At 42.9% G+C, this 26,795-nt stretch overlaps 2 protein-coding genes and 1 long non-coding RNA gene across 6 annotated transcripts; 1 reads left to right on the plus strand and 2 right to left on the minus strand.

Moving 5' to 3' along the window:
- The first annotated feature begins 3,881 nt into the window (after positions 1–3,881).
- On the plus strand, positions 3,882–5,363 carry LOC125511181. Its single transcript, XR_007284923.1, has 2 exons — positions 3,882–4,258; positions 5,244–5,363. It is a non-coding gene; the product is annotated as an uncharacterized LOC125511181 (long non-coding RNA).
- LOC125511180 lies at positions 4,719–13,885 on the minus strand. 3 transcript variants are annotated; one of them, XM_048676483.1, is made up of 4 exons: positions 13,629–13,885; positions 8,580–8,985; positions 6,720–8,475; positions 4,719–5,978 (listed from the first exon to the last, which is right to left on the minus strand). In XM_048676483.1, the coding sequence occupies exons 2-4, from the start codon at positions 8,906–8,908 to the stop codon at positions 5,001–5,003; spliced, it is 3,063 nt and encodes a 1,020-aa protein (XP_048532440.1). In that variant the 5' UTR covers positions 8,909–8,985; positions 13,629–13,885; the 3' UTR covers positions 4,719–5,000. The 3 variants fall into 3 exon arrangements, with proteins under 3 accessions (XP_048532440.1, XP_048532441.1, XP_048532439.1); XM_048676484.1 differs by having other exon boundaries at positions 8,580–9,012; XM_048676482.1 differs by lacking the exon at positions 13,629–13,885 and having other exon boundaries at positions 8,580–10,874.
- An 898-nt stretch (positions 13,886–14,783) lies between these two features.
- Positions 14,784–26,791, minus strand: LOC125511182 (probable disease resistance protein At1g61300). Of its 2 annotated transcripts, XR_007284924.1 has the most exons (9): positions 25,909–26,791; positions 25,219–25,406; positions 24,888–25,143; positions 24,415–24,637; positions 24,170–24,308; positions 21,538–21,708; positions 18,621–21,425; positions 15,094–15,864; positions 14,784–14,993 (listed from the first exon to the last, which is right to left on the minus strand). XR_007284924.1 is itself a non-coding variant. In XM_048676485.1 (8 exons), exons 2-7 carry the CDS (start codon positions 25,378–25,380, stop codon positions 18,873–18,875), a joined length of 3,504 nt encoding a protein of 1,167 aa, XP_048532442.1. In that variant the 5' UTR covers positions 25,381–25,406; positions 25,909–26,791; the 3' UTR covers positions 18,621–18,730; positions 18,828–18,872. The 2 variants fall into 2 exon arrangements, 1 of the variants encoding a protein (XP_048532442.1); XM_048676485.1 differs by lacking the exons at positions 14,784–14,993; positions 15,094–15,864 and having other exon boundaries at positions 18,621–18,730; positions 18,828–21,425.
- Positions 26,792–26,795: the final 4 nt, after the last annotated feature.

Consider the following 26,795-nt stretch of genomic DNA (forward strand, 5'->3'; position numbering starts at 1 on the left):
TGAGAACCATCTAGATATAGACTTGGGCAGAAAGGCTAGTTTTCATTTAAAAAATTATATTTTTGGAGCAAAAGAATATAAGATTGTAAGTATGATCTAGTTGGGCGTCAGCCGATTTCACCAGCGACTGGACCATTCCGATGATATGTATGGGCAGTAGCTCCGGCGATCAGTGCCATCTACTTCGTTCGCTCCTAGCCTAGCCCATCAGTTCCTGGTGAGAGAGCATTGTGTTCTTATTTGTTTGACTCGACCCGACGAATATCTGCAAACTTGCTTCTTCCTTTCCCGGCAATGTTGGGTCAGTAACGCTGACCCACATCGCTGCGGAACACAACAAGATCAGATCGGGTTGGCCAGATAAAAATATCGAGGCCAGCCGCAGAACGCTGCAAAGCCATGATGCCTAGTGAAAACACCATGCTTGGTCAATGGCACCATTCTAGCACGTCCGAACAAGCAAAACAGTATTTGTAAAGCGTTTTCCCCCCTTTGATTAACATTCCAAAAGCAGCCTGCTCGTGCCACGCTTCCGCCTTTTGCTTTTACCATTCTAACTTATCGCATTATGGAGAACAAAGCCTGCTCACGTTGTGAATTTGCTTGACTAAACTTAAGAGATCAAGTCTGATGGAAATCAAATGATCTATGGCCGTTGAGTGAACATGTCACAAACTGACAATCAAACACCCCCCTCACATTGTATGCATATGTAGTGTTGATGATGATACATTTTTTAACTTCACAAATGTTGGGAATGAAGATTTTGTCTCTCAAGAATTTCCCTCCCAAGAGGATGAGGGAACGCAATATGATGACAACAATCTTGACTTGGACGATGAGGGCTTTCTTGACGCCCCACAGGGAAGAACCACAAACAACAATAACACCAGAGACGTGTTGATATGTATAGCTTGGAAGAAAATCTCTCTCGATGTCGGCGTCGGAACCGATCAACCGATGAGCACACATTATAAGCGCATCAAAGAATGGTTTGATCAACACAACAGAAGTGGTCATGAACGATCGGCCCCTCCTATCCGCCAATGTTGGGGCACAATATCCACCCAATGTAAAAATGGGCGACTTGCTTGACCAATATCGAGCACATGAACCCAAGTGGTTGCAGTGATAGTGATAATGTGATTGTTTGCTACATTCGAGTGCTTTCTCTTTTAAGTATGAAGACGTGTTACTAACTATGGTTCTAAATTGTTTTGTAGCTCATTCTTGCTCAAGGTTTGTTCCGACAAAGAGGAAAGGAATGGGCAAGGGGAAGAAAAATGGAATACCATTCGCTTTCTTAATTGTTACAAGGAGACTAAAGACGAGGGAAAGTGGAAAAACTAGAACTTGTTTGAAGTTCCCTAGGAGGAAGAGTTCTGTTGTGATGCATGAAGCGGTGATGGGGAGAGGAAAAGGAGCCCTACTCTCAACTTTGTTGCCAAATCGGAAAGGACCGATGGTAACATGGGATGATTCATATGGGTGGTTTGATGAGCATGATGGGAGGTGGCTTTGATAACATGATGGGTAGCATGTGAGGTGGCTATGGTGGTGCAATGGGTGCTATGGAAGGTGGCTTTGGTGGCGGCATGATGGGTGTATTTGGTGGTATAATGGGTACCTTTTTTGCGGGGTACCATCAGAGATGACTTTGGTAACACCATGCATGCCATGCGAACCAACTACGGTGGAGATCAAGGTAGCAGCATCGATGATGAACCATGCGACAATGAAGAGAAAGAAGTCGATGATCACCATGAGGTCAATTTCCACAACAAGACCAATGTTGACATTGCGGCAAGCGACAACGGGGAAAAGGAAAGTTGAGAGGCTATGATACTTTTATGTTTATGTGCACTTTTATTTGCTTTGATGATGAACTATGTTTGATATGATGCACTATGAGGCTATGATTTACATTTCAAAATAATAGGTGGATTCAATGGTTAATTTGATATGGTGTTAATTATGTGTGACAATTTTGAAAAATATTTAAATTACTCATAGTGATGCAGCTGCCATTTTTCTTTTTCTTTTAGGGCATCTATTTGAGTTGGTGGTCTAAAATATTGTACTTTCTCCATAAACAAATGTGCCCTGGTCTTGGTGAGTAAAAATGATAGTTTTGGGTGTTACAAATTTTGCTCCAACAAGTGCCTTGCTCTAAGTAGGAAGGAAAGGTCAGCTTACCATGTGGTATATGTTCAAAAAAGAAACTTGATATATCTATACCTAAATAATAAAAGGGTTATTGCTTCTGACGGTTTGTCATGGAAATTACCCAAAAGTTGCAAAATATTACCCAACAATATCATCCATAAGTGATAAAAAACACTTTACACAAGGGAATCCCGGGGAAATATCTGGTACTCCCACTCTTAGGGTACTCCCGGTGCTTCAAAACTCGGTAGCACATTTTAAAATGTTTAAAAAATTCTAAAAAAATATGCAGCACATTGGCACAATATCAATGTATGTTGTAAAAAAATATGAAATCAAAATTCAAAACATTGCTTGAGATACAAAAATGACAAATTCGACAGTAAATAGGACACAACATAAGTTGGGCTTGAGGTTAGGCCCATTATCACATTGATGTACATTTTGTCATTTTTGTATCTCGAGCAATGGTTTGAATATTGATTTGAATTTTTTTAACAACATATATTGATGTTGTGCCAATGTGCTGTATTTTTTCAGATTTTTTCGAACATTTTAAAATGTGCTACCGAGTTTTGGAGCACCGGGAGTACCCTAAGAGTGGGAGTACTAGATAGTTCCCCGGGGAATCCCCCACCTGGGGAGGCCCATGCAGTAGGGACCTCCAATTCCGCGCTCCGCGCGCTGAGCGGCGTGCCCGTTTGGGCCAGCCCATGTTCAGACGGCCTGTTTTTTTATTTTTTTTCCTTTTTCCTTTTTTCTACTTTAAATAATTTCAGACTTGAAAAAAGTTCCAACAATTTAAAAAATGGAAATTTTAAAATAAAATGTTTAATAAATCATAAAAATTTGCGGATTCAAAAAAGTTCCCGATTTTGTAAAAATGTTTCCTTATTCAAAAAATATTCAAAATTTTGAAAACAAATGTTCAGAAAATCAAAAAATGTTCATGATTTAAAAAAAATTGTGTATTAAAAAATGTTAATGAAATTGAAAAAAATTGCCAGTTCAAAAAAATGTTCATGAATAAAAAATACCCTAAAAACTAAAAAACTTTTCATGACTTACAAAATAGCTTATTCATTCATAAAATGTTCGCTGATTCAAACAATGATCATGCATTTTAAACAATGTTCGTGAATTTCAACAATTGTTCCACCAATTTCAAAAAAATGTGTGTTGATTATAGAAATGTTCACCAATTCAAGAAAATTGTTTAATATCTTTTTGGAAATAGTATAAAATGTTCTTGATTTTAGAAAATGTTAGCAAAATTGTAAAAGTGTTCGTGAATTTAAAAAATATTCATGATTTCAAATATGTTCACGAGTTTAAAAAATATTCATAATTTCATGAATTTGAGAGTGATAATAAATCTTGGTGATGCAAAATATCGTCATGGCCTTCAAAATTATAAAAAAAAAATCCGTTACATCACACCCTTTTGCTAGTAACTAGTCAATCTGTACATGTAATGCACGTTAATTGAAAAGAATATTAAGTACATGCGGATATTAAACAGAATATTATTTGCGTTAGCATTATATTTGTTATGAAATTAACTACACGCTAAACATGTTGAGTGCTTGACATTGAAGCAGTCTAGATCGTTGGATTGAGATGATTTGATGACCGAGATTAATTGGATATATTTTTTTGGGTTTTTTTATATTGGTATAGATATAGATAAAAAAGTAACGGAACATCAGCTCAATTGCAAAAATACGTTGGGCTCTTTCCACGTCACATCGCCGCCGGCCGCCAAGATCGAGGCGGCGCCGCTGCGCCGTGCGCCTGGGGTGAGGGGCGGGGAGGCGACGGGGCCGAGGGCCACCGTGCGCGCTGGGAGCAGCCTCCGCCTCGGCCCGATTCGACGCCGGCGCTGGCTCCGCGGCTCGGCATCGTGCTCTTATCGCTGCGCCGTATCGCGGCGGATGGCGCCTCAGCCGGAGTGCGCCGCTCCGCGCGCGCCTGAGGGAGTCGTGGTATGGCGTAGCCACTCGTCGGAAGGAGCCCAGCCGAACGCTGGAGGGCCCTCGCCGGGGCTGTTCCAGTGCTTCAACTGAAGGAATTTTATTCGAAGAACAACATGGTACCTTCTCCCTTCTTTTCTATGGATGTTTTGTTGATGGTGGTGCCTGAGGTATAAAAATGAGATTGGACATGCAACGGTGATTTCTAACAATGCTAAAACCTGGTGCAACGTGTTCTTAATCTTGTTCTTGCTTAATATTTTCTTCCCGGTTGTGCTTGCTTAATGAATGTGCGATGCATCTCTCTATCCAACTGCTCACAGTGAGGAGTAACACAGAGTAGTAACTTATCAATGTTACTAGTCTATGTTACTACCTCCATAGTGGATAGTAACATATAAGTGATATCATGAAAGAGTTCATTTATTAGGCTATAGACTCATTATGCCTTGAAATGTGTGATGTTACAGTAACTAGCTAAGTTACCACAAACCCCTCTCTTCTCATTAATTAGCTGCCACATAAGCAATCTTGTATTGAAATGTGTGATGTTACTACTTAAGTTACTCACGTTGTGACTAGTCTCCTACAGAAGTCTACAACACAAATCTGATTAGTTTTACAAGTTCGGTACCACAATGCGAATAACGGTCATACAAAGGCTATTTGACAAACACAGCAAAAGGCAAGCACAATTAATCCACGGAAAATCAAGCAGATTGTAAACTGGGAAGATATAAAATCAAGCAGCTATCTTGATTCTTGACACGTGCGGAGACACATGGAGAAAACAATTCTCTGAAAAATAGACACCGAAAGAAAACAGCACACTTGTACTACTACTTATCCACCCCTTCCTATTTAAACTTGCACATTAGCATCCATCATCTGCCGTGCAACACCCACGATGGTTGAAAGGGTTTGGTAATTAGCCATGTCCCCTGCACTGCCGGTAAGGAGCATACCTAGTTCCAGGTCTCTCATATCTTCTAAGGCACCTTGCAGTTTTGTGCTAGTGTTCTTATTCTGGAATACTCTGATGCAGTCTGGCTTGTGTTGCATCATCCATGTACATAACTTTGTCACTGTCTTGATTATCATCAGATACTCAAGTGAGGGACCCTTCCCTTCCAAGCTGTCAAAAGAGTGGCCCTTGCACTGTTCTATTATATGATTCAGTTTATCCACAAAGTCATCCATGGAAAGAGGAATGAGCGCAAGTGCATTATCAAAATCATCTGGACTGATCTCCAGTTTGTCACATATCTGCAATGTAAGGCCTAAGAAGGCTGCCAGGGATTTTCTTTTAGCACCTTCGAGCTGAGCAACAGCCGGTAAATTGTCACTGGGATTGTTTCTGTTAGCAGCGTGAGAGTGTTGAGCCCCGAGAAAACTGTTCAAGCGATAAAGTGCCCGAGAAAATGGGGGGCGGCCCCGGTTGTGCTGTGGAGAACCCGTCTGATTTGCATTTGCTGCTTGTTGCTGCTCAAGGTTGTGCTGTGGAGAACCCACCTGATTTGCGTTTGCTACTTGTTGCTGGCCTGGGTTATGCTGGGGAGAACCCGCCTGATTTGCGTTTGCTGCTTGTTGCTGGCCTGAGTTGTGCTGTGGAGAACCCACCTGATTTGCATTATTTGCTGCTTGTTGCTGGCCCGGGTTATGCTGGGGAGAACCCACCTGATTCGCATTTGCATTTGCTGCTTGTTGCTGGACCAGGTTATGCTGGGGAGAACCCGCCTGATTTGTGTATGCTGCTTGTTGCTGGCCTAAGTTGTGCTGTGGAGAACCCACCTGATTTGCATTTTCTGCTTGTTCAACATTGCATATAACTTTGAGCACCTGCCATGCCAATAAACAATTTAGTAAAGAACAAAACCTCTTATTCGAAGAACAAGGGTGCATGTGTGATATTTCGACAGCAATGTTACATCAAGTAAAAAGAAAAATGGTAGTGCATATTCTACTCATGATGTGTACTAATTAAAAACCAAGGTATGATAATATTCATTACTCATTACTTTTTTCAATAAACAAAATTGTTAAGGCTCATGCCTTTTTATTGGAATTTCTGCTATGGAGTACGCATGGTCCCAACGAACTTTTCTGTTCCGTTTGGCATGCATGAGTCCAAAACACGAGAGGAAAACAAAATCTTTTTTTTTTGAACTTTTGGGTTCCATTTGGTGCTAGCCCCCATTCGAATTTCTGTAGATGTTTGGAAATTCGATTGTAGCAAACAGTTTCATGGTGGCACACTACAATGAAGATTAGGACTACGAATTGTTGTGTCAGATCAAACTTAGATACTACATCAACCTAATTCGAGCAAAAGTCTACTGAACTGTTAGATATAAGTTCACAAATTTATGTTATGTTTCATCACGCATGTTAATTATATCCTCTATCTGAAAAATGTGATGCTGATGACAAAGATGAGATATACTCCCTCTGTCCCAAAATATAAGAACGTTTTTGACACTAGGTGACTTCACCATTCCGAACTGCTCTTTCGTATCTGTGAAGCATAGAGTACTAATTGATTATTGGAAAAATAATATGGAAATCTATATGTATTCTTACCTCATGTAGATTTGTTTTGACTGATGCGAGATGCTCCTCCCTTTCTGCAGGATTAGAATTTGCACAAAGTTGCATCAGCAGTTGTGCTATGGGAGTTTGATATAATCTATGGTTTACCACAGGAATCATATCTGTGAGCAGCTGAACTGAAGTATTTGTCTCTGTGCTGAAATTCATGATCGTCATACAATTGGCATTGTCCGTTGCCAGTACTGCTAATGCTTCACCTGCGGTCTTCTTGAGTCCTTCACTCTCATTAGCAGCATCAAAGAAGATGTCCATCAAGTCGTTAATGAAATCAGCTACGCCATCAAGTCCAAGGGTAGCTCGAGTGGACGTATCCAAAGATAGCTCCGTAAGGATCTTTGTTGCTGGAACCTTTAGCTTGTCGTACATGTGGTCCTTTTCCAAGATTGAGCAAATATTGTGCGCTACTATCCCGTTGCTACAAATATCTTGGCGTATCTTTTCATTGGTTTCATCTGTGCCACTGACAAGCATGCTCACCACTTCCAGTGCCTTCTCAGTTATTTCCATGGTGATACCATCATCTCTGAGGATCTCATACACTTTATTTTTTACTGGGGATATGATTTTGGAGAAGAGACCCTTGTAATCATATATGTGCTTGCAGTTGTCCGGGTTAACTGCAAGCTTGGCAAGAATCAACAGGCCATGGATAATTAGAGGTTTGCTTTCAGCTCCACTGGTAGTCCTGGAGGATTGAAGAGTTCTTTGCTGTCTATTTCTGATGATTTCTGCTCTCTGCCGAGCTACCCTTTCCATTAATTGCTTAACAAAAATACAAGATCCATTGCTTTCTCCTCCATTGGCAGCGCTGGCTGACTGAATAGCCCCCTGCTGGTCAATTGTGATGTCAATAGCTGTCTGATGGTCAATGTTGACATTGGTAGCCGGTGTTGATATTTTCGTAAAGTAGGGATCAATCATGGAAGAAATGGACTCTGTTGCTCCTGATATGTCAGCCAGGGGCAAGTTGCTAGCAAGATGTGCCACAATTTGTGCAATGCATAATTTTGTCCTCTGATCAGTGCGGCTCTTTGAGGTAACCATGTCAAGCAGCCTGGAAACACAGAGCGGCGAGGATTGTATCTGGGATAGTGTTCTTGTTCTATGGTCCTCCTGGGATGTCAATCTATGCATCACCAAAACTGCATCAATGCGGTCCTGACTGTACTCAGATTTCATCATTTCTGCTGCGAAGGAAGCCAGGTTCCTGTTGATTGTACTTGACACCCCATTTTTTATGGCCATGCTCAAGGTTTTGTCCATATATTTGTCAATCAATTCTCTCTTATCCTCAAGTCCATACTTGAAGCTGACGTGGTTTGCAAGATAAGAGCGATACAACCTCAGAAACAACCACAAGATGAACAATCCACCTTGGAGAAGCACGAGAGCATAGAACAAGATGAGTGCACGAAACACATTGGAATTGTCATGGTGTCTCGACAGGATGGCAATGAGACGATAGATGGAAAGTGATATGCAGCCTAGCCCTGCAATCATCGGGACCGCAAGGACCAATATTGCTAAGAAGGCCACAATGGTTATGAAATCCCTCGCACTTCCAAGTGCCAGCATGAGATAGTAAACGAAATTTTGGCCAGTTGCTCGGCCAGTCAGCGGCCTCCCCCGCCCCCATTTCGTGTACTGCTCGGCGCCCAATTCGAGGAATGCTGGTGGAACTTGGTTGAAGAATTCTGCCTCGGGGCTTACATTTATGCCCACGACCCTGTGGCTCAACAGAGGCAAACTAATTACTCCTACTGTACTGGATCTGTTTTATATTACGACTAGTCGACAGTGATAAGAAGAGGGCGAGGATTGAGGAGGTACCTGGCTGTTTGTATGAAGACGATGGCGGTGATGACCCAGAAATCAGCCTTCTCTAGGGAAGTGGAGAAACCGCCGAGCAGGACGACGGTCGCCCAGACCAAGGCGAGGGCGCCGAGCCCCGTGGCAAGGATCTGCAGGAACATCTCGGATACCATGCAGATGTTAAGCGGCAGCTCCGGTACCTGGTGCAAGGGCGTGTCTCCGCTCGTTGGCCGTTCAAGGTCGAGCCCTCGAGCACCTTGCAGCTGGAGTGCATCCTTCAAGACCACCACGACTCCACGCACCAGTTGCACCACCACCCTCGAAGCCGCCCCTACCGCCACCTCCATTCTGCTTGCGGTCTGTTCAACCAAGCAGCTTGGTTCTCCTCTATCAAGTGTTCTAGTCTTCTAGCTCTAAATGCTGTCTGGGAATGCAAGCGCACACATATATCCTAGAATCAGACAACCACCAGGTATATATTAACGCGTACGAATTTCATATACCACCTCTTGTCTCCTTGACCAGATTCTAGGACTTGCTGCGTGTTACTATTCTATATACCCAACTTGGAAGTAAAAGTTAGTATGTGCAACGGCCACTATGCTATCTTAATCACGACCACGATGCACATCAACCGATCCGGATCATATTGTATGTAGCAGCTGGTAAAGCATGATTATCGTCGAATGCTTTAGGATCATCTTCCCAAGTCACCACATTAATATTTATCCTCTCGGACAAGATCTTGACAGGATCACTCGCACCTGCTTCGTCTCTCCGATGTGACTTGCGGCCACCCCCACCGGCCACCGCCACAACAATGGCGGAGCCAAGATTGGCTGACTGACCCGAGCGAGAAACTAAGGGCGAAAAATAATCCCCCCCCCCCCCACCCCCCCAAAAAAAACACTAGTTTCATGGCATACAGAAGTCATGCTATGTTGCATAACTAATAAGAACTCTTAACACAATATTCAATTGCAGTATTTGTTCAATCATGTTTCAACTAATAAAATAAGACATATTAAAACGGAAATAGCCAATGGGTCTTATGAAAATGTTCGCGAAGGAATAGCTTCGACCGACACCAGGGCCAAGAAAACAAATTTGCGATTATAAAAACCCATGAGTAGTAACTTTTATATAGTGCCAGGTTTGCTTTTTTCACCCACCCAGGATACCACGAGAGTCATTCCTCTATGAAACTTTTAACACGAGTATTATGATAGACCATGGTTGTTACAGAAAAGTTTCAGAAATGTTCGACTCCTTTTGATTTTTCTAAAATGGTTTTCTCCATTTCAGGTGCATTGGCCCCTATGTTCCAAAAATCTGTGTCGATATTAAAAGACCATACATAACATAGATGATACGAAATATTGTACGAAATCAAATGATTGATTGCTCCGAGCTTTCCATGATTACATCTTCAATGATAGAATCAGCTAAACCTTAGAAGATTAATTTTGAAATGCAAATCAGTGCAACGCACGGTCATTTAGCCACTTATATTGATTTTTTTTACTAAATCAGTTTCCACATTTAAGTTCTCTGCAGAATTACAAAATTAAGGGAAACAACCTCCAAAGACCAAAGTTCAAGTCGCCGGTTCCCTTTTTTCTCGTCAAAAAACTCTCCGCGGGCGAAGAACCACGCACACGCGCTTCCGCTTTTTTTTTCTAGGATCACACGCGCTTCTGCTTCTCTCTAATCTGGGTGTTGGGCTGGCCAACGGCCCAGCAAGAGAGGTAGGAATTGGGCTGTGCCCCAGGCCAATTGTTTTTTCTAAATATAAGGCCGAGATTTTTTCCCAGGCCATTGCCTGGGCTGCCTGGGCCCCAGCTACGATGTTGCCACAGCCACTTCACCAGCCACCACCCCCTTGCTGGCATTTCCTAACGGGCGCCTTGAGCGGGAGCAACTAGTTAATGAGTGCTCCTTCGGGAGTCTCACAATGATCAGTATCACTTGACGCGCTCTTAGCCGTTCGTCACATGTTACGCTCCGAGCGCTTTCTTTGAATTTTTTTCACACGTGTTTTTGACTTTTTAAAGGATCTTTTTCAGGTTTTTTCGACGTTACGGTTTTTCATTGGTCTTCCTTAGCTTTTGGATAAAATTTTTTGAATTTTTTTTGTGCAAAAAATATGTTTTTTTATTTTTTCTCTTTCGCGAGAGTCGCGGTTTTGTTTCGCGAGAGTCATGGCCGTGTCTCTCGGAAACAAAAAAAACATGTTTTTTGTTTTTTTTTACTTTCTTGAGTCACGGTTTTGCTTCCACGAGAGGCACGATTGTGCTTTCCCGAGAGTCACGGCCGTGTCTCTCGGAAACGAAAAAAAACACGTTTTCTATTTTTTTCCTTTCGCGGGAGTCACGGTTTTGCTTTCGTGAGAGGCATGATTATGCTTTCGCGAGAGTCACGGCCGTGCCTCTCGGAAACAAAAAAAAACGTGTTTTCTTTTTTTCCCCTTTCACGAGAATCACAGTTTTGCTTCCGCGAAAGGCACGGTTGTGCTTTCGCGAGAGTCACGGCTATGCCCCTCGAAAACGGAAATAAAAACGTGTTTTTTCCTTTCGGAAGAGTCACAGTTTTGCTTCTGCGAGAGGTATGGTTGTGCTTTTCGCGAGAAGTATGGTCGTGCCTCCTCGGAAATAGAAAAAAAAAACGTGTTTTCTCTTTTTTTTCCGCGAGGGTCATGGTTTTGCTTCCGCGAGAGACATGGTTGTGATTTCGTAAGAGGCACGGGCGTGCCTCTTTCAGAAAGGAAAAAAAAACCCGTGCTTCCGGTTCAGTTCTTTCGTCCGATTTTTTTCGTGAAAAAAAGTTCGTCAAAACCTATTAACATAGGATCTAGTTTTGAAGATCTCGATGCAAGAAATCCAACGATGAAAGCGATTCGAGATTTTGACGCACAGTTTGAGAGATAAAACATTTTGAGTAACGAATTAAAACTCTCAGGTTGCGACAAGTAGCGTACATGCAGCGCGCCACTTGTCACAACCTAAAAAGGTTGGAGTGATCTTTGCACATGCAGCATGCCCCGCGCTTGGCTGGCCCGTTTCTTTCTTTTTCTTTATGTTCAATACTGCAGCAAAAATCATATTTTGAATGTGCGAGCTCTAACTTATGATCTTCTGGTTGAGAGAGCAGTGCACTGACCAAAAGGACACCATTCTGTTTGTGTCTATTAACTTCTTTTCACCCTTTTATTTATCTAGGCCGCGAGAGACCCCAAACCAGCTTTCACTGCTTCGCTGATTTCAGGGTGTTTTTTTTCTGGTTCCTTTTTCCTTTTTATTTTCTTGTTTTTTTCTTCAATGTGTGAACTTTTTTCAAATTAGGTGAACTTTTTCTAAAATTGACGAACTTTTTTAAAAATTTGATGAACTTTTTCAAATTCAATGAACTCTTTTCAAATTTGATGAACTTTTTTTCAAATTGGATGTACTTTTTCAAAATCGATGAACTTTTTCAAAATTGATGATTTTTTTTAATTCAATGAACTTTTGTTCGAAATCGATGACCTCTTTTTCAAAATCAATGAACTTTTTTAAAATTTAATGAACTTTTTTCAAAATCGATGAACGTTTTTTCAAAATTGATGATATTTTTATTTTTTGATGAATTGTTTTTGCAAAATCAAAGAACTTTTTTTTTCAAAATCAAAATTATTTTTTGATGAATTTTTTATAAATGGATTGTTTTTTTAAAAAAATATGTGAACTAATTTTGAGGTTTATGAACTTTAATTCATGAACTTTTTATAATAACTCGATGAACTTTTTTCGATTTTCTTGAAGTCTGATGTATTTCGTGAACTTTTTCTAAATTTTTATGAACCTTTTCAAATCCGTGAATTTTCCTGAAATTAGTGCCCTTTTTAAAATTCCATGTACTTTTCAAATCTGTGAACTTTTTCCTGAAACGAGTGATCTTTTTTGAATACATGAACCTTTTTTAAAACAAATTCGTGAAACTTATTTTTATTGTTTGTCAGCTTTTTTTTTTTGGAACCGCGCGGCTTCCATTGTTTCTTAAGAGTTTTGCGGTACAATTCGTATCTTTCTTGTAGCTAGTAGCTCAACTGGTTAGCTTGCTCGTGCAGTACGTGGACGGCGTGAGCTCGAATCCTCGCCCAACTGACTTTGGGACATGCTCGTTCCGTTTTGAAAGTATGCTTAAGCCAGGTTTTCTATTTGCAGCACTGGCGGAGCTATGTGTATTACTGCAGGTGCCATGGCCCCCCCAGCTCTTGGACTTTTTGTGAAGAAGCTCTGTATTTGGGTGCCATTAATTGGAGAGAAATGTAGTTTTTGACCCCTTTAAAAAATATATTTGGTCATTTGGCCCCTCAGCCATATGTCGCTAGCTCCGCCACTGATTTGCAGGCCCCCTCTCCATCTGCATTGGTCATCGCCAGATCTGGCAGTGGCGGCAGCCTGCAGGGCTGGCCCCTGCGCCCACTTCTCTACTCCGCGTCTTCGCACTGGACTTCGCCACTGCCCGCCCTCAACTGCTCACCATCGAAGGCTGCAGCTCTAGCGCGCTCGACACCCCCCGTCCCGCCTCATGTAGTTCCAAACGCCACACCTACCATCTCCACCACCCGGAGTTTGGTCGTCGTTGCACTCGCCAACGAAGGTGGCATCGCGGCTCCAGTGACATTGGAGCCCTCCACATCCCAGTTCTTCCAATGGGTTGTCGCTGTTCGTGGCTCTGTTCACCGAGGACGCCTTGCCGGTTGGATTTTCCTAGATCTGGGGTCACCCATTTTAGCGCTTCCCGACGGTATTGGCGGGTGATTACCTGGAGAAGCTTTTGCTGCCTAGTGAAGAGGAGTTTAGATGTCCGCACTAGGGCGACAAGAAAAACCGTTTCTGTAAACAGCGAAGAGAGGAGGGATAGAGGTGATTTCAGACCCATCCAACACTCACCCAGAGATGATACCTTTCCAACGATAGACATACACTAGTTAAGGAGCAATATTTACACACAAAAAATTATAGAACTAACAGATGATAACGTTAACCACGGCTAAAGAAAGAATTTAAGAACAGAAGTACTTACTGTGAATCTCCTGTCTTTCAAGATATCTGCTTCAAGAAAAGATCACAAACGAGCCATGTCCCCTTTCCAGAATTACGCAAGTAAAACTAGAACGAGATCTGGAGTTGCAGACAGTAGTGGAAGAACCCAAAGCAAGCAATCAGCGATAGAAGAGGAAGAGCAAAGCGGCAGGGGAGAGCTTCCGCAAGTGGCAGTAGGAAGGATATGATCAGCAATCCAGTGAAGGCGTCTGTTTTGTGGCTGGAGTGGATGCACGGACCCTTTCAAGGTAGAGATTAGTCAATAATGGAGGCCACAAAAGATCAATTGTGGAAGCGGAGCTGGGTCTTGACCGGTCGTCCCTGAGCCTGGAATATCCTGTTCATGGCCCGTAGCGTCAGTCGCTAAACAGCGAGATTTTTTTTTTTTTAGAATTTACTGCGAGAGCTTGGGTGCACGCAGCTGCGGAATGGACGGTCGGCCGAACTGCAAGAGCTTGGGTGCACCGTGCATGAGCGACAACTGATCTCCTAAGTTACTGTAAAAAAAGAGCTGATTTGAAAACAGCTAGGAGATGAACGGATGACACGCAGAGAGAGAGAGAGAGAGGAGGCGAGGCGACTCGCGGAGCGAATAACCTACACACCTCCCCCCCCCCCCTACCCCCGCCATTACCACACCACCAAACCACATCACGCTCTTCTATTTATGGCAAGCAATATTGGACGTAACGAAAATATATATGTAAAATCCATATATGGAACTGTTCTATCTAACTAGGTATACAAATCATCGGATTACCTACATTTTTCTGTCATTCATTAATCCGCATTTGGAAGATGTACACGTACTCTAATATATTTTTATCATTTATCTTACTGTTTGTCGATACCATGTCAATTGTAGATATATAGTGTCACTCTCTGCTCTCTCTATCTTTTCTTCCTCTCTACACCATGTTGACCAAAAAAGGTGGCATTAATGAATTTTAGATATGGCTTCGTGGAGCCTAGTAAGATCTAGCTCCATGTAAATTGCCATTTCATGTTCAGCTGAAACAAGAAGAAATAAAAGGTTATCCTCCTAGAGATACTTTACTACATATGCTTTGAAGAACGATATGATGTAACGCCTTAAAAAATGCCAAGTTAAAGCAAAATATGCCATATTGAAACCTAGTGTTTATCTTTTTTTGAGGGAGGTCTAGCATTTATCATGGAATAGTCGCAAGTATTGTTCATACATTATCAACATCAGGATATGCTAGATAACACTTCTTTCCTATCAACATCTCTATAATTATGACACCAAGACTATATATGTCCGACTTGTATGTGATCGTGTATATGTCTCCACCATGAAACTCGATCTGGTGCTATATATCCCCTGCATAAAAATTTAGTCATATAAACGTATGAGAAAAAGAAAAAGGAAACAATTTCTAAATAAAACAAAAAGGATAACTCAAGAGGTTTTGCCAACCTACAATGTGCCAGCCGTATTTGTGGTAATAACTCGGCTTTGCTTTTCATCGAAGCACCTTGATAGCCCAAAGTCAGTAATTTTTGGCATCATATTGCCATCCAGCATAATATTTGGGGGCTTGAGATCCAAGTGAACAATACGATTCTGGTGAAGGTAATGTAAATCTTCACAGATACCATTTACTATCACATAGGTCTTTATCTAGTCATGTCCATAAGATGCATCTATAAAGGAGAGAGAATTGAGAAAGTAAGGTGTTAATATTTGACATATTTTTTTTGGAAAAGGAGGATGACCCCCGGCCCGAGCCGAATATCAAACAGACCTCGCACCAAATCCTAACATGTAAAGCCGAAGGCCCCAACCAAGACTCATACTGGGTCTGGGGCACACACCGGTCCGACGCATTCTCAGAGATCGCCGCCGCCGTCTTCCACCGATCCATCTTCATATTTGACATATATGAAGATTGAAATACTTTTTTTCTCGAATACGCACGAGTGTGCGTATCATTCATTAAAGAAGAAAATATGCATCAACTTGAGTTATTAGATCAACCCAGGGAAGTTGAGAGTTGTGTTACCTTGTAAACCACTGCAAACCCACCGCTGCCAATTTGATGGTTCTTAGAGAAACCATCCGTAATGTCTTCCAAAAGTGATAATGGCCAGGCCTTTGGCAGCTCGTTTTCATGAGATAGCATATGCTCGAGGTCATTTCGTGCAACACTAGCTTGGCGGCCCATTAGTAGTTACGTCCGGCGAGTAGTACCCTTGAAACAAAAGCAAGCATGTTATTTAGGACTAGGAGGTCACAAGACACGAGTAATCATGAAAAAGACACATCTATGAACATAGTGTTGCTCTGTTGTTGGCAGGTTGTGCGGGTGTGCAAGCTGCTCCCCCAGGTTCGAGACTTGGGCTCGCCGGATGCTCAGGTTGCTTCTCCTATAAAAAAAATATGCTGCCCAGGGGTAGTTCTAACTGGTCTCCTCTTTTTAAGACACAGCTATAGAATAGAGAATATTTTTTTCAATTACTACATTCTTTGTTCCCTTGTCAGGGCCAGTTGGCTTGTAATCAGCCTTTGGTAAGGATCGCTTCACACGTTTTTTATTGAATCTTGTGTGGTTTTGTACTTATTTTGAGAGCACTGCCTCTCCTTGCTCCCAACATGGGAAAATATAATCACCATAAGTGAGATTCTTTTGGCATTCAAAACTTAGAAACTGTGATGTTACGGTTCAGTTAGAAAATTAGGAGCATGGGATGATGTCTAAGAAGGATTTACCACTAAGTTGCGCTGAATTCCTTATGAACTGGTATATTCTGTTAACTCTACTAGATGATCAATTTTATGGTTTTGTAGTGGTGGTGCAAAAGCCATATTTCAAAGGCATTTAGATGATGCATTCCCTGTAGAAGATTTGAACTTATATCTCCATAATCAAATTTGGATCTGCAGATGATATCATGTAATTACTGAATCTCCTGTTCAATGGTTTTCTCATATAGTTAATGAAACTTAACTCCTTATCCATGTTATCTCTAGGGCTTAGAAGATCGTTCTAATGCTTAAGAACAACTTTTTTTTATCAAGGGCATGTATAAGGAGGTGCTGGATGTGTTGATAATAGCTGAGGTATTCTACCTTATGTGGTTATTGTCCTACTGGAAATAACATGTGCATCTTTTACAGAGCTATATATTGAGGAAAAGTGATGTGAGGTTTGTAAAGTCTCCCAAGAGAGGTTAAATCGTTTGGTAACTTTATGCGTTTAGATAAAATATGAATGAGATTGATATTGATACCATGCATCATCAACGAATTTGGATATAGGAATCTTAAAGAAAATTATAAGGCAAAAATATTCGTTATTTGATTTTGGGTGCATTTCAAATGTTTACTGCTAAGGATTCACATATACATATATTGAATTTCTTTTGATGTTTATATTAAGGGCCCTGGATTCTAATCTCGCCCCGGAGCCCCAGAAATCTCAGGACCGGCCCTGCTTAGTGGGAAAACGTTGCAAAACAGGAATGTCAGCTAACAGGGAAATGTTATGAAACAGAGCAAGCATACACATATCCCCTCCTCAAAACTCAACACGCGCTTGATGGCATAGGTAACTACAATAAGTTTGAAGCAAATAAACAGTAAACATAGAGCTGTCATGATGCATCAGGCATGCATTTGGATGAATGTCCAAAAGGAACCCAACACGCAGCTATCGATGATGCAAGAAGAGCATCTGTAAGCCACTTTAACTATGAGGAACAAGCAGGCTGGTAATCAACCTGAGAACATTGGCTAGATTTTTGAGTCGGTGAAAATCACGGCTAGCAACAACGACTCGACTGCCAACAAAAAGATTATAAGATCAGAAGTACTCACCGTGGATCTCCTGTCTTTCCAGAAATCAGTTCAAGAAAGATGAGCTTGATCACAAACGAGTTATGCCCCCTCTCCAGAATCGCGCAAGTAAAACCAAAACGAGTACTGGAGTCGCGGACAGTAGTGGAAGAGCAAAGCGGCAATCGCGCGGCAGTCGTGATAAGAAGCAACCCAGCCAGAAGAATCGGCGATAGGAGAGCAAGGCGCCAGGAAGTGAAGCCGCCGGAGAGCTTTCAACAAGTTGCACTAGGCAAGGGAGGCATCCTTTTTTGTGGCTGGAGTGGAGTGGATGCACGCTCCCTTTCAACTTTCAAGGTAGAGATTGGTCAATAATGAAGGCCAAAAAAAGAAACGACCGCGGAAACGGAGCGGGAGGATGCTGAGCTGCCGCTTGACCCGGGAGGTGCTCGTCGACCTGTGCTGCTCCGCCGTCAGCCGCCGTCGCCGTGCTCAGCTTCCTTGCCTCCGTCGTCCTACGCTAGGGTCAGATATCTGTGGTTCTGTAGCTCCTGAAACGTACAACAGTTTTCCCACTAGAACAGAGGAGCAAAAAAAGTACAGAGATTTGACTACTGACACTGAAGCGAACAATCCTATTCGGCAGTCGAAGGCCGCACGGTGCTCACAATTAAACCATGGTGGTCTTGTAAAAAATTCTGTCAAAGGACTACATTCCTTCAGTCCCAAGAGAGCCTGTCCGTGCCCAACAAAGACTCAGCCACAGCCAAATTCCTTCAGCAGAGCAAGAGAGGAAATGGAAGAGGCCAAGAGGGGCAGGAAGGAGGCCAAGGCGAGGCAGGAGGTGCCCGTCCACCTGTGCTGCTCCGTCGTCAGCGCCGTCGCCGCCCTGAGGTTCCTCGCCTCCGTCGTGCTCCAGTAGAGTCAGGGACGGGATATCTGTCAGGTACCTCGTGAAACATGTACAACAGTTTCTGTAGAGAGATTTTGACTGTTACTAAAACTTAAGAGACAATCCTATTTGTACTGTTGGACCTGAAAATTCAGGCAGTAGAAGACCGAACAGTCTCCACTGGGATTATTCTGTATAGTACCTATCATGGCTTGCACACATCGACTGTAAAAGGGATGCATTAGCTGCAAACAAGAGATTCAGAGACATTTAGTACATACCTTGTTTTATCAGATTGCACACAAATTAGAACACCTCCGGACAAGTCGGCTAAATTTTTACAAAGTTAGTACAACTTTGTAGTAATATGAATCGGAGGGAGTACATACTCCTGCCAATCAAGAATCAAGAATTGTTAAACGAAATCATGAATACAACTCAGGAGCTAAAAGATGCGTTTTCGATGGCAGTGTGTAAAGAACATGCACCGTAACACTTTGAGACGAGACAATGATATAGTTGTCCATTCTTGTTCATGGTACATCTTCCACAATTTCAAGCCTGGGTTGCAGGAAAGATTTGGCACCTTCTTCCAATTCCAATCTTTCCCATGATTCAACATCAATCTCGAGTACCTGCAGTTTTCGTGGCAAGCTGTTTGTCCTGAAAGGAAGCCTCTTCAGTTCTTGACAATCATTAAGTTCCAGCCGCTCTAGGGATGGGAATGTCACATCCGGATCGCCAATATTGACCAGCGATACACACCTCGAAATTCTCAGATACTTGAGGCAGGGAAATGTCTTACTAGAGCTGTTTTGTTCGCTACAATTTTTATCACCATGATCCCTCATAAATGCTTGCTGCATCAAAGAACAACCACCTATTATGAGTTGTTCGAGGCAAGGCAGATACATCGCCCAAGAGAGGTCATTTAGCTTTCCGCAAAACAACACCGTCAAACAAGTGAGCCTTGGAAATAGAGATGTTGGAGATGTTTCCATCCAAATTATCTCTCTCAAGTCTGACAAATGAAACAAAAGGAGCTGATTGAGTGTACCAAAACAGCAGCTTGGTTGTGCAAACTCGTGACTTAAAATTATTTCCTTCATTTTGCACATTTGAATTCGCAGTTCATACAAGGTCCTTCGTGCAAAGTCATGTGATAGAATATCAGAGAAGTTGAGTGCATGTGTCTCTAGTCCCCGCAGATTTAAATACCTGATGGGGAGGTCACCGCCTCCTCTTAATTGTAGTATTTTATACTCCACAATGATACCAACTGCTTTCAAGTGGGGCAGGGTGCCCAGCTCTCGAAGCATTCTAGAAAGAAGTTCGTGAGAAACTGGACTAAAAAAATCAGTTCTGATGTCTATTAGCTGTAATGCTTTAAGGCTAGATATGACCCTCTCCGGTATCCTTTGTATGCTAGTCGATTCTAGGTACAGGAACTTGAGCTTAACGAGGTTTCCAAAGCAGTGAGGCACTTCATCCACATCAAGATTATCCGACAAATCAAGGTGTTCCAAGTTTGGCAAGGAACATAATTCTTCAGGTATTCGGCTCAGACGGTTAAAGCGCAAATCCAGATATGTGAGTGAAGCGAATTTCTTGATTTCTCCAGCTATTATGCTTTCATGCAACTGATTATTTCCAAGACATAAGATACTCATGTAACGGGGATTCGAGTCACACAGGGGAAATTCCAACAAATGGTTCTGGACCAATGAGATGCATCGAACTTGGTTCCAAGGAATGCTAAATTTTTCATCCGGGCCAACTCCTGCACGAACAAACCACTTGCCATTGTTCTCACTGCATCCACAAGAGATCCATAAAGCCATGTCACGAACCACGTCATGCATTTTAACAAAATCATACAACTTTCCACATCCATCTAACAGACATGAAGCTGAAAGCTCTCCCATCAAACTATATGCTTTTGTGTAGGAACATTGTATGTCTGACTCAAACACTAGACCTAAGCCAATCCAGCATTTAGCAAGCTCTACTTTAGGAATCTTTTGATTCTCTGGCCATAGTGCACAAGTCAAGAAACAATCCCTCAAAGTGTTGTTTCGTAAACTATCAAAACTAAACTTGACCTGGCTGAAAACAACTCTTTCCATATCCAAGGGGTCATCGTTATCACAACATGTCCGTTTCATATATTGGATGGCATATTCCCACTCAGCCATATCAAATTTCGCATACATTGCCTTTCCAATAGTTATCAAAGCTAATGGCAGGCCCTTCATTTCCATCACAAGTTCTCTTGCGAGAGCATCAACGCGAGGACTATAAGAAAGAGTTTCATGGCCAACCTTATCTTGAAATAGTTGCCATGCCTCCTCCTCTTGGAGACAAGCTACTTTAAGCTCTTTTCTCACCTCCATTTGACCACAAACTTTTCTTGATCTTGTTGTGAGCACCACTTTTCTCCTGATTTGGTCTATACTTCCCAGGGGATATGGTATGCCAACTGCCTGCAGATCTATTTGGTCCCAAAGGTCATCCAATAGTATAAGAAAGCTTCTCTTCTTCAGGAAATCAAAGATGGCATGACATTGAGATTGCACATTACCATCATACTTCAGATCGAGTTGGCGTGCAATGTCAGTTCGGATCTTTTCCACCGAACACCCCCTTGAAGCCGTCACTTGTACAACATAGTTAAAGGTCAAGTCTCCATCAAGCGAGTTCTTGATATTGTTCAAAAGGTGTGTTTTCCCCACTCCACCTGGACCCCATATTCCAATTACTCCCACGGGATCAACCTTAATGAATTGAAGTGCCTCTTGAAGGTTACGATCCTCTGTAGAAATAGATGGAGCATACTCGGCTACAACAGTATGAAGATTATCACACAGACATTTGTTGGCCTCTTGAATGTTACAATCATCAGCAGACATAGATGGACCTGACTCGACTTCAACAATATGAAGATTATCATTGAGACATTCTTGGGCCGCATGAAGATTCGTAGCTATCCCCTGCCCAACGATGATATTCTTCTTGGTACTATCATTCATAAGATGAACATTTTTCCTCCTCAGAAACAAGTTGTTGGTGGCATCCTCTAGATTTTCCTTCAAGGCAAAAGTTTACACATGTAAAATACTCGAAATAGGCATTAAATTTAGTTATACATACCACGAATAAAGTCACAGGTGCAAATATTGAACAACTCATGCCAATTACCATGCATTTATTTTCTGTTTCACCAAGCCTATTGATTATGTGTGATGTATCTGGTCTGTTTGCTCTGTTAACATCAATGCACTCTATCCCTATCTCGGTGCATAACCGTATCTGTTTCAACTGTATGCTCCGTTGAGAGTTCCCTAACTTATTCCTCCAACTTTCAAGTACCTATTGAGATAGGAAACTTAAGTGTGTTAGATATGCAAAGAAAGAATGGCAATTCTACACCCACGTATAGTGACCCATTATGTATGTGCATACGTTACCCAAAAAGGCTTTCGCCCCGCTTTATATATAAAGCATCGACCCTCATACAACCGAACCATACAACACAGCACCCAAACAAACACACACACACACACACACACACACACACACAAAGCAAGATACAAAGGTGCCGGAGATCAGCTAAGCCAACTCGAAGCAAACAACGGATGTACAACAAGCATCACTACAAAGATGACGGAGCCCTCCACCGAGAACAAGCCACCGTGAAGAACATAGCTGACCGCCGACGGGTACCGCAAGCTCCAAGGTAGTGCCTTCAGGAAGGGCACGACACCGGAGCGCCGACACCACCCGATCCGAAGATCAAGATTTTCATTCGGAGCGCCACAGAGAATTAGGAGAGACCGCGACGGAGCCTACAGGAAGGAGACGACGCCCCCGGACGACGCCACCGTCGGTCTGACAGCGGTCAGACAAGGATTTCACCCCGGTATACCTCTCCATCTCCGATCACCACGGGTCGCCGAGCCCGAGCCACCCCGCCGCCCACGCGACCAAGGTCGCCAGTCCACACCCGAGCTGCGAGCTCCGCTCACGAACACGGAAGCTCCCACCGCAGAGCCGCCGCCCTGCCACCCGACACCCCCAACGACCGCCCAAAGGAACGAATCACGACCAGTAGCAGACCCCTACCATCGTTGGAGCCGCCAACTCCTCGATAGATGAAACCGAAGGCAACTAGGCCAGGGAAAAGAAGAGGGGGCGGAGCGGTGCGAGACCTCGACCGGCACACCCCCGCGCCGGTGACGGGTGGGCAGACCACCAATCCCTCCAGCCAGCCTCCTCACATTGCCCCTGCAACGCCCCACCACGACCTCCAAGTCAAACATGCGAGGAGCCGGCCGGACATCTGGCCGACGAGGAGGACGCGCGGACGGACAGATCCGTCTTGGAGATGACCACACGAGGCGCCAAGCCGGGCCTTGCACACCGGCCACCGGCAGCCGCACGAGCCACAACAGATGCACCGTGTCCCCGCCGGCGAGCCGCAGATCTGGCCGCGCCAGACCCAGCCGCCACCCCAGCCCAGGAAGCGTGCACGCCCGCGAAGCCCACCACGCCGCCGCCACGTGCTCGCGATCTCACCGTTGCGTCGCCGCGCCCCTCGTCAGCACGACACAACGCCCGCCGCCGCCGGGCGAAAGGATGAAGAGGCCCGCCGCCGCCGCCGGCGGCAAGGAGGGGAGGTGGCTAGGGTCCCCCCCCCCCCCCCGGTCTACTATTACTGAAACTCCATGTGCATACATTCATACACTAAAACATCTCATCTGCTCCATATTTAAAATAGTACTCTTTTCTGGTTGAAACCATAATATGGAACCATAAATAGTAACATTTAACAACCAGTTCGTAAGTAACCTTTTCTGGTTGAAACCATAATATGTATGACTAAAGTAAATTGGTATAACTCTAGCATTTACTAGTAGACTAAAATAATGGTAAAATATGCATGGGTTCTTGAAATATGTTCTACTATAATTATATTGCTTTAAAGAGGGTCATTATGCCTAGGTATGTATATGTGACACTATTCTAAAACTAGCAATCTTACTCTACACCTAAGCTAACCCACCATGCTAGAGTGTAACCAACTCAGGTCCTACTACACCACCATTGTGCACTCCCATGGCCCAACAAATCTGTCTGTGAAGTATTGTCATTTGATCATGACTTTACAATCCATTAAAAATGAAAGTAATGTAAAACCCATATTGATTCAGGATTGAGCAGCAAAAAAATTCCTCCAAAAAATAAGGGATTGTACTTATGACTCCATCTAGAATCTTCCATCCACACATGTAGCAGTAAAAAAAAAGTATAGCTACAATATTGTGCATCTTGAAAATAGATGTGTAAAACCAACATACAACCGTTCTATTTAACTAGGTCCACAAATCATCCTATTATCTTCATTTTTTTTCTTTGATCCATTAATAGGTATTTGGAACATTAATGCTCTCTCTAATATAATTTTATCGCGTATCTTACTCTCCTCCTGGATACCGTGTCAATTGTAGATATGTGCTCTTTGTCATGCCTATCTTCTCTGACGTCTTCCCCATGTGCACAAAAAAGGTGGCGTTAATGAATTTAGATATGACTTCGTGGAGCCTTGTAAGATCTAGCACCATATAAATAGCATTTTCATGTTTCGTTCAGAAAAAGGAAGAAATATATATCTTCCTAGAGATACTTTACTACATCTACTTTAAAGAATGATACTATGTAACACTTATATGCAAAGTAAAAGCGAAATACTGCTATTTTAAAATCAAAAGTTTATCCTTTTTTGATAGAGTTCTAGCCTTTATCATGGAACAACCGCGAATATTGTTCTTACATCATCAATATCAGGATATGCAGGATACCACTTTTTTCCTGTCAGCATCTCCATAATTATGACACCAAGACTATATATGTCTGATTTGTATGTGATTATGCATATGTCTCCATTATGGAACTCTGGTGGCATATACCCCCTGCACGAAATTTTGTATAGTCATATAAATGGAGGAAAAAAGGGAAAATAGTGCAGTTTCTGCCTGAGATAAAAAAAGATTAATTCAAGAGGCTTTGCCAACTTACCACGTTCCGGACATATTTTTGGTAATAGCTCGGCTTTGCTTTTCATCAAAGCACCTTGATAGGCCAAAGTCGGTAATCTTCGGCACCATATTGTCATCCAGTAGAATATTTGCGGGCTTGAGATCTAAGTGAACAATATGATTCTCGTGAAGGTAATGTAAACCCTCACAAATTCCCTTTATTATCTGATAGCTCTTTATCCAGCCAAGTCCAAAAGATGCATCTATAATGGAGGGATAATTGAAGAAAGTGTGGTTTTAGTACTTGACATATTTGAAGGCAGGAGTGCTTAGTTTTGTAATACTAGATATAATGACACCGTAAGTGTCACTACATTTGTCGGCTGCTAGAACTAAATAAACATTAATATATACATTAAAATTGGAAACTGAAGTTGCACGCCGCGTGATCCTACCTTTCATATATATATATTCATTAAAATGAAACAAAAGTTGCAGGCCACATGATCTTACCTTTGATATACTCATCAAGACTTCCTTTAGGTACGTACTCAAAGCAGAGCAACCTTTGACGTACATCTGCCATGACAAAATCTCCATCGTAGCCTACCATTTCGCCTTGTACGTTAGCACAATAACCCAGAAAACGTACTATATTTTTGTGCTTCACCTTCATCAAACAGCGAATCTCTTCGTTGAACTTATTATCGGGAATATCAAGCCTTTCAAACAGCTTCTTCACAGCAACGGTCCCATTCTCAAGCTCTCCCTACAAGTCACAAGATGCCTTTCAGCATGAACTTCAGTTTTTGGATCAACTGAGGGCAGTTGAGAGTTGCCTTACCTTATAAACCACCGCAAACCCACCGCTGCCAATTTGACGGTTCTCAGAGAAACCATCTGTAATATCTTCCAAAAGTGATAATGGCAAGGCCTTTGGTTGTTCGTTTTCGTGAGATAGCATGTGCTCGAGGTCATTTCTTGCAGCACTGGCTTGGCGACCCATTAACAGTTAGGTGGGGCGAGAGTACCCTGAAACAAGAGCGAGCACATTATTTGGGAGGCCCAGTAGATCAAGCATCCCAGTTGCTCAAGTAATCACAAAAGATATAGCTATGGAATAGAGAACAATCTTCTGATTTTATGAGTAGAAAAAAAATTCAACAACCCAGTTGCCCGGAAAAATGTTGCGAAACAGAGCAAGCACAAGCACAAGCATAGCTCCTCCACAAAACCCAACACGCACTTAACGGCATAGGTAACTGCAATAAGTTTGAAGCAAACATAGAGCTGCATGATGCAACTGGCCTGCGCTGGATGAATGTCCAAAAGGACTAGGAAGCAGGTTGTTAATCTCAAAACTACCGATCTATAGCAGCAGCCAGTTAAATATCTGGAGAATATCTTCTCAAGGGGAAAAAAGAAAACAAGTACTAGTGGTGATTACCTGGAGAAGAGATTATCTTCTCAAGGGTAACTCACAAAAAAAAAACTTCTCAAGGGGAAGGGAAAAAAAAGTACTAGTGATGATTACCTGGAGAAGCCTTTTGCAAGATTGTTGATTCGGGATAATCGCTCCAAATCGCCGCTACTAATCAGAGGAGCGGGAGAGGTGGCGGCAGACAGATTTGCAGATGGTAACCTCAGGGAGTGGTAGGCAGAGATGTTTCTTTCTGCAGAGTGGAAGAAGCTGTGGGAAGAAGACGGCAGCTAGTCGGCTGGTGGGAGGATTGGTGATCCTAGTCGCCGGCTAGTCGGAGGAATCGCGTGAGTCGAGCGGCTGCAGCTTGCTCTTCAGATCTCAGGATCTCGTTCCTGAGAACAGAAAAGGAGGGGGAGAGAGATGTGATAAATCAGACCCCCATACTCGCCGAGAGTTGAGACTTCAAATCCACTTTTCTCAATGCCAGCTCCATTATTTTACAGTTAGTGGCCTGAACATTAGAATATCCGTCTGCTTTGTCATATAGTAGTACGTACTACACAACTTGCCTGCGTCTGATCACATGTTTGCAGCACCGATTTTCAGCCAAACAGAGAGCCTAGCAAACAAGAGCGCTTCCGAGAGCGGGAGGTAGGGTTTGGAAATGATAGGAGTATGTTGGGGGTGAGCTCGGCGCTCCGGCGATCATTGCCGCCATCCACTTCCTTCACTCCCAGCCCAGCCGTCAGTTCCCCGGTGAGAGCAACGCCGTCCTTGTTTGTTTTGGCGCTCGCGATGTGCAAACTTTGTTCTTGCTTTCCGGGGGATGTGGACGGCAAGTCGGCAGCCGTATCAGATCAGAAAGAAATGGCAAGGGCAGCAGCAGAACGCTGCAAGCCATGAACGCCTCGTAACAATTCCATGGGCGGTGGCGCCCGAACATGCCAAATCATTCATTCATGAGCCTAAAGCAGCCTGCTCGCGCCTGGCTTTTGCCT

This window comes from Triticum urartu, chromosome 5 (assembly GCF_003073215.2).
Source record: "Triticum urartu cultivar G1812 chromosome 5, Tu2.1, whole genome shotgun sequence".
NCBI lineage: Eukaryota > Viridiplantae > Streptophyta > Magnoliopsida > Poales > Poaceae > Triticum > Triticum urartu.

Coding starts and splice junctions, on each gene's coding strand:
- LOC125511180 (XM_048676483.1), bottom strand. CDS start 8,908: ATGGAGGTGGCGGTAGGGGCGGCTTCGAGGGTGGTGGTGCAACTGGTG. Junction 8,476..8,579: donor GTCTTCATACAAACAGCCAG/GTACCTCCTCAA, acceptor GTTGAGCCACAG/GGTCGTGGGCATAAATGTAA. Junction 5,979..6,719: donor TCAAAACAAATCTACATGAG/GTAAGAATACAT, acceptor TTGGCATGGCAG/GTGCTCAAAGTTATATGCAA.
- LOC125511182 (XM_048676485.1), bottom strand. CDS start 25,380: ATGGGTCGCCAAGCCAGTGCTGCAAGAAATGACCTCGAGCACATGCTA. Junction 24,638..24,887: donor TCTTGATGAGTATATCAAAG/GTAAGATCATGT, acceptor CCTCCATTATAG/ATGCATCTTTTGGACTTGGC. Junction 24,309..24,414: donor AAAAATATGTCCGGAACGTG/GTAAGTTGGCAA, acceptor AATTTCGTGCAG/GGGGTATATGCCACCAGAGT.